The following is a 6950-nucleotide window of genomic DNA, read 5'->3' on the forward strand; positions in this document are numbered from 1 at the left end:
ATGATCACTCCCCCCTGTGCTGAAAGTCACTCACTTCACTCACTCATCATACCGCAGACTTTATCATGGGCAAAAATCAACCAAAAAACATCCAGGAGTTGAGACTGAAAGTCTTTTTATTGGACAGTAATGCAATTTGACATTATATAACAATTAATCTGCTTATTGATGTAATGTAAACCTGAAATAACTACTGCATACAATCCCTTGTTTTATTACTGACGGTTTAACCACAGAATAGTATCTATTAACCAATAAAATCGCTACACTGGTATGTTGTGTATCCCCAACCGGAACACATCGTTTGTGCAGACCCATGAGCACGCATGATGCTTCAGCATAAACACCTGGTGAAAAGCCATCGGTGGATCATCATCTACCTGTTGCAGAAACAGCATCCGTTAGTACAGTGATAACCTACATCATGGTATGAGCTAAAGAAGAATACAATGCATTCATCACAGGGTTTATTAAATTAAGTAAATGAGTGAATCAAAATAAATGTAGGCTTCTTCTTCTAAAGAGCCAGTTGCTAACCAGTCAACATGTTAATGTTAGGCTCAGTAACACAAAGAGAGCTCGCTTTGTGCTAAATGTGATCCAGCTTACCTTCAACTGTCCAAAGACCATGATGAAGATACAACTATCCACCGTGGGCTGAAAGTCTTGTTCTGTGATAATGTGCTTTATTGACTTAAATGGCAAACTCTGGATAGGAAACAATAGCATTTATTAGAAATTAATAAACACACACACACACACATACACCTTTTCTGTTATCACTAACCTTTAGTACTTGCGTGATATTTACAAAAAGAGTATGAAGAGATACTTACAGCTAATTTGCCAGCGATGGCGGCTTTCCCAGGAAAGCTGGAACCTTCCCACGTCAAACAGGCATCGGCACTCTAAGAAACAATAAGGAAATTAAAATTAATGTAGTGGCAGCTCGCATCCCACAAAAAACACTGGTGGCACAGGATCAAAAAGAAAACAGTAATGTAGATATACATTTAAAAGAAAGGTCTATACACTATAGCTCCCTGACTTACAACATATCACCAGATCCATAATGCTGGTGTCCTTTAATTACATTGAATGCATACAAAGTTACTGTTAATAAATCAGTAATGGATAACAAGTACATGAAATTTCGTTTTCACTAGTGCTGAAGTACATCCACACGCGGTCATTAAAGGGATACCGTAACAACTCACGTATAGGTCACCCAGAGTTGTCCTGTTGGTATTGTCAAACTGGTTATAATATTCTTGGACAAAGCCCTCGCCAATCTTCTGCCATATTTCTTTCTCGGCGGCCATCGGTGAAGCTTTGGATCTGCAGAAGAGAAGAGTGCAGAAGTCGCATCAGGCGGTGGTTCACTGGTCAGTGAACCCGCGTTGACGCACCACATCAGGGAAGGAAGCTCGAGGATCGGTTTCTCTTTTAAAGGCGGGGTGGGGGGGCGTGAGACGTTTATGAGGATAAGAGATCGACTTTTGTAAAAGCACCAGCTACTGACCAATCACAGCTTGGTAAATGGATGTTTAAATGATGTTACAAGTTATAATCCAGATAAATTGTCCAGCACACATCGAAGTGTAACGCAACGTTAAGTAAACATGTGGCCAAAGTCAAATCGGGCTATTCATGAAGATTAGAAAAACCGCCCAAACATGCGTCAAAACTAAATGTACTACACAGACAGCTTGGGATTTTACAGTGACAGTCGCAATAAAAACTCGTTAAAAAGGGTCTGCTGGCACGGCGAGCCTGAGCGCACAACAATGGATAACCTGTTAACACACATCTATTCATTTTTCAACACGCTTAACATTTTATCTCAACTGGTTGTCAGGGAGTTTTACTTAAACTCTTTTTTTTACCGTGTTGGTAAATTTTAGCGTACTTCTTCAATCCGTGCCGACACGACGAGGTATCCAAACGAGGCTGCTGGGGTTCCCGCTTTCTTGAGGTATGACAAATCTATGACGTCGATTACACGACCAATGACGGGCCAAGAATGATCTAAATATTTCCCGTGAGTGAGTTTGTAAGGAGCTTTTCGCTCACCGATTGGTCCACCTCCAACGGGCTCAACGCCCGGAGACTGATGATTGGATGTTTCGTCCGTCAGTCCCAGAAATGAAGGCGGGATTTGTTTGCAGGACAAACTGAACTCAAGGAAAAAGCCTGGAGTGAAAAGGCACGCAAGGAGCGCGCAAGGGCCTGTTGCGTCTGCGTGTCCTTGCGTTTCTCTGAATACGCAGAAGCATACGTTTCAAGACGTTTAAACTAGTCTGTAATGGTCATTAAAAAACATTTACCAAATTAAAGCTGTAAATGTAACATATATATACCTTAATATTTTGGCAAATAAATAATCAAATACAAGCAAGTTATTGTTACAAAACTCGATCACTGCTCAAACCACAAACCTAAAAGTTTCTTAATACACTAGAAACTCTGTCAGAACTACTCAACTATTGTGTGCTTTTATTGGAAAAGTGCAATCAAATAAGTAGCCCCATATCAACGAGCAACTGTCATCCACAGCCAGTCACTCAAGCCAGCAATAAAGCAAATCTTATTAAGTGGAAGACATATGCTTAACTGGAGGAAATCCATATTGCTGAGACATTAGAAATACAGAATCATTAATAACAGCGTGCGTTTTTTTCTACAAACATCAGCAACAGGAATGTAATTTATTAAAAAATAATAATAAAGAAGCTGGGTTAAGTCTAAGTAATCTTCATAGCTCCGCCTATTGTACCTTATTTAAAGTGTAATATTGGCATGTGGGAGGACTTTGTCCTCCTAACTTGTCACAAATCTGCCATTGTTTATCGCACAAATAGTGAAAACCAAAAAAAACTGACAGGGAAAAGACCCAGTCAGGCACTTTTAAAATCATTTTGCTACAGTTCAGTGCTCTTACTGCCCAAAAAATGACACTTAAAAATCAAAAATGCAGTCTTGACCCCCTGTGACTTGTTCATGAAGGCTACTATTGCTTTGTTGAGGCCGCTGCACCAATGCATCCTCTTCCAATGGATGGCAGTAAAAGTTTATTCCAAGAGGCCTCTGAGGTTAGAAGCAAGTGAGGTTTTAAATTGTTTCAGCGCATCACGGTTCTGGCTTGGATGTGAAATAGTCGTCTGTCTTGAACACGGTGGGGATCTCTTGGCGTTGATGTGGTGCTGGTCTTCTTGGGCTGGTTGGTTTCTGTGAGCGAAGAGACACAAAATGATTATCCAGATTATTTGAAAGCCAATTACCACGACATTCGATTTTTAAATGTTGATTAGACAAGGGTCTCGGTTCAAGTCAGTGGTACAATTACTGGTTATTTCAACTAAACAAAGGCTCACGTTTAAGAAGCCTGGTACACTCATTGTGCGGAGGATCTTCTTGAAAGCACCCGGAAGTGTTCCTTGTTCTCCCTCTGCCTGCGTGACCTGCTCCTCCATTGCGTTGACATTGGCCCCAACCATCTTCACAAAGGCCTGGCGCCACATCACAATCATTTTAATATAATAAAAAAATTGATCAAATGGAGAGTGTGCACATCCTACAACAAATATAACATTGTAGGAATACTTTTTGTGACGATTTTTTTGCAAATGTAACAAACACCTTTATGGATGGAAAAGTTAGCTTTGGGTTGTTTTCTCATTAGTTACATGCTGCACTTCCATTATTGTAAATAGAAAAATCCTGTCTACATCGCAGGTGTCATAGTGCATTCCTTGCCGCATACTTGATCTATTGTGCATAACAAAGACACCAAACTAAATGTTATTGTAGTATGTATTATTTAAGCAGCATTATTTACCTTGTACTTAATCTCGCAAAATGAAGAGGATTACTTACCTCTAACTTATCAATTCTTCTGTATATTTGTCTCATTTCATCCGACTTCTGCTGGATTTGAGGTAGGTTTTCATTTACTATTTGGGAGGTGTCGTTACGTATCTAGAAGAAAAACCCAAAAGGATGTGAGAGAGAATTATGTACATAATTGCATTAATATGAGATAGAGGGCATTCATAATATTTAAGTGTCATAGTCTGACTTCGCTCACCATATCCAGCATTCCAACAAACTCATCTACTCTTGTCAGCATTTCTTCCAAGCTCTTGTCCAAACACAATATCTAAAAAGGGAAGTCATTAAGAGAAAAATATGTGAAAGTGCACAAAAAAAACTATATAGAATCCATAGCCAGTGAAAAAAACTGAATAAAATGAGCCTGCTTGGACTTATGGGACCTTTTTTGTGCACTTTAACACCATTTCAAGACACCAGCTACAGCTGAAATTTAATAAAATGCCTTTAAATTGAATGTGCATGGACCACAGGGCCAAAACAGAAGGGCTTTTATCTGGCTACTAACCATTTTAACAAGTTGCCCGGTATCACGCATTTCCAGTTACTGACAACTCAGGAAATAGAGCAATTAGGTCAGTCTACAAAAAGAGACAACAGTCTCCTTAAACTGAAGACAATTGCTTCTTTTTATGTGGACATTGCAATCAACTGTTAACTTGGCCATTGAGGTTACATCTTAATTAGTATTATGAAGTCACATGACACAGCCTGGAGTCATGGGTCCAATTTCTTGTGACTTCAGACCGTTGACTTGTACAGCCATGTCAAATATTATTTTGAAAGCATATTAAATGCATTTTGCTGAACAATTATATAATATAAATTAGACTGCACCCAAATCCACAATGAAATCCATCTGAGCGAGATGACACGATGACATCATCTGGGTTCTGCTTTTTTAACAATGAATGTTTTGTTCAGCGTTACTGCCTTAAATTCCCATCGATGTTGTCTCATTTAGGAGTCAAGCCACACAAACTTTAGAAGTTGGATCTTAAGTTTAATAAGGTTCACCACACACTTCTGTTACACACTCACTGTTTCCGATATCTGCCCAGTAACCACTTCATGTCATCAATGTCGCTTAGCAACCACTTCACTTTTAGTCGTTGATCCATAACTGCATCGCTAGCTAACATAATGTTAGTTACCCTGAAGCAATGGAATTAGCCAAGTTACAACAATGCAGTAACATACGCGCGTGGTACATTAACGTTACTTGATAAACAAAGGGCTAACGTTAAAATTTCCGCCATTACTCCTGTGCTTTAGCTAGCTGCGGAACTCGAAGCGAGATGAGCACGCATGGCGTTAGCTACCTCGTCTCCAGCTGTCGCCCTGATGTAGGAGGCGTAGCTGAGGGCGGTGTGTCTCAGGACTTCGTCGTCCTGCTCCGGGCACTGCCGGTCGGGTGTCCCGGGCTCCGCTGCCTCTTCGAGGCTCGGGCTGTGAGAAATAGCGTTAACCGCTGCGCCAAAGCTGGGGCTCTGCGACACGGTGCCGCTGCTGAGGATGTCGCTCACCATGGACAAACTGCTGGCGCTTTGCGAGACGATGCCGCTGTCTCGACTTATCTCTGCGCTGGACTCCTCCAGGGGAGACAGAAGGCCCACCCTGTCGACCCGATGATGGTCCATCTCGCCTGTTTTTTTGATCTACAGCCGTGTTTTGCCTTGTCAACTGACTGGATCACGTGTCTTGGTTTGCCGACGGCGACTCGTGAGGGTCAAAACAGAGCAGAGCAGCGGTTAAAACAAAAGCAGAAACAGGCTTTAATTCTGCTTTTCCAATTGTTTATATAAAACGATGCATGTATATTTCAAGTCGACGCAAATGCCAAAGACAGACCCTAAAGAAAAGCTAAGGAAACACAGACAAATATTCATTAATCCTGTTGTGCACATTTGCACCAGAGGTGTGTAATCAAACAATTGTTTGAAGAAAAGCCTTGGTCTGACATAGTTAATGTCATATTAATTATACAAATTAAATAGAAGTATTTTGTACATTTTGCGACATTCTATGTCATTGTAGTCTCGGCCAGCAGATGGCAGCCAGAATTGCTGTTTGAAAAGGAACTTTCTTGTAGACACTAACTATGGCATTGGTTCAAAGAAAGCTAGCCATACCTTTCAGCATACCAATTGTCGAATACCACTATTCCCTGTATTTGGAAAAAATGAAGCACGGAATTTGGATTCCATTAGAATATCTTTTGCAATTAATTCATTGATGTAATTCTAATAAAAGTACTTTTTTGATTGAAAGATTAATGATTTCAAGGAAGTAGTGAACTGCGACGACAGCTTGTTTAGAAAGCATAGACTTATCAGCATACCAAAAATAAACTATTTAGCTCATTGTCAGGGGTGAAAGTAGTTTTTATTTCTTGGTGGTACTATGATACGTCATGACGTCACACGTGACCTTTAGCCTCTTCTGGGTCCAAGCGCTCCAGATCTAATAACAATGGCGGAACCTGTTAATTTATTTACGATCACGTCCTACTTTAGTGATGCACCCTTGGCGGTCAAAAAGGGTTTAAGCCAAGTTTAGTCAATTTAGTAGTAGTAGTAGACAAGGTTTTGTATTTGGCCAGCAGCACAGATCATGAGAGGGGCCCTTTGAGGGGGATCCTGATAACAGTGTCGTTGCACTTTACTGCATTGACTATCAAAGGGGCGATCACAGGTAAGAAATTTCTTACCGGTGCACAGTACCGGCCAGTACCGGCTTACTTTGACCACTGCATGTGAATCTCTGCCATGAGTTGCTTTGTATTACTGTCAGCAGAGTCTGGACAAAAGCCTCTGACTTCAGTTTGTGCTTTGCAGTTTTCCCGCTAAAACCTGTCAAACTGGAAATATCTCAGGATGTGACATTGTCTTTACATTTCCTTTGAACCTGCATGTTTAGTACACAAAATGTTTCTTTTTCCACAAATGTTTCAAGAAACTAATCAAATCATTGTGAATTTATGCAAAGTGATAAAGTGATAATACTAAGGATGGTATCTAAGACTAATTGAATCACACAAACTTTCATCCATCTCAAAC

General features: G+C 40.5%; 2 protein-coding genes across 4 annotated transcripts; both read right to left on the reverse strand.

Annotated features, from left to right (window-relative positions):
• Nucleotides 1-76: 76 nt before the first annotated feature.
• LOC119219080 (nuclear transport factor 2-like) lies at nt 77-2416 on the reverse strand. 3 transcript variants are annotated; one of them, XM_037473965.2, is made up of 5 exons: nt 2074-2416; nt 1218-1338; nt 837-908; nt 610-708; nt 77-380 (listed from the first exon to the last, which is right to left on the reverse strand). In XM_037473965.2, exons 2-5 carry the CDS (start codon nt 1320-1322, stop codon nt 264-266), a joined length of 393 nt encoding a protein of 130 aa, XP_037329862.1. In that variant the 5' UTR covers nt 1323-1338; nt 2074-2416; the 3' UTR covers nt 77-263. The 3 variants fall into 3 exon arrangements, with proteins under 3 accessions (XP_037329862.1, XP_037329860.1, XP_037329859.1); XM_037473963.2 differs by lacking the exon at nt 2074-2416 and adding an exon at nt 1910-2047 and having other exon boundaries at nt 78-380; XM_037473962.2 differs by lacking the exon at nt 2074-2416 and adding an exon at nt 1887-2046 and having other exon boundaries at nt 79-380.
• Nucleotides 2417-2479: 63 nt separating this feature from the next.
• On the reverse strand, nt 2480-5612 carry bloc1s4 (biogenesis of lysosomal organelles complex-1, subunit 4, cappuccino). The gene is made up of 5 exons (XM_037473961.2): nt 5214-5612; nt 4088-4159; nt 3877-3978; nt 3375-3509; nt 2480-3228 (listed from the first exon to the last, which is right to left on the reverse strand). Exons 1-5 carry the CDS (start codon nt 5529-5531, stop codon nt 3130-3132), a joined length of 726 nt encoding a protein of 241 aa, XP_037329858.1. The 5' UTR covers nt 5532-5612; the 3' UTR covers nt 2480-3129.
• Nucleotides 5613-6950: the final 1338 nt, after the last annotated feature.

This window comes from Pungitius pungitius, chromosome 17 (assembly GCF_949316345.1).
Source record: "Pungitius pungitius chromosome 17, fPunPun2.1, whole genome shotgun sequence".
Classification (NCBI taxonomy): domain Eukaryota; kingdom Metazoa; phylum Chordata; class Actinopteri; order Perciformes; family Gasterosteidae; genus Pungitius; species Pungitius pungitius.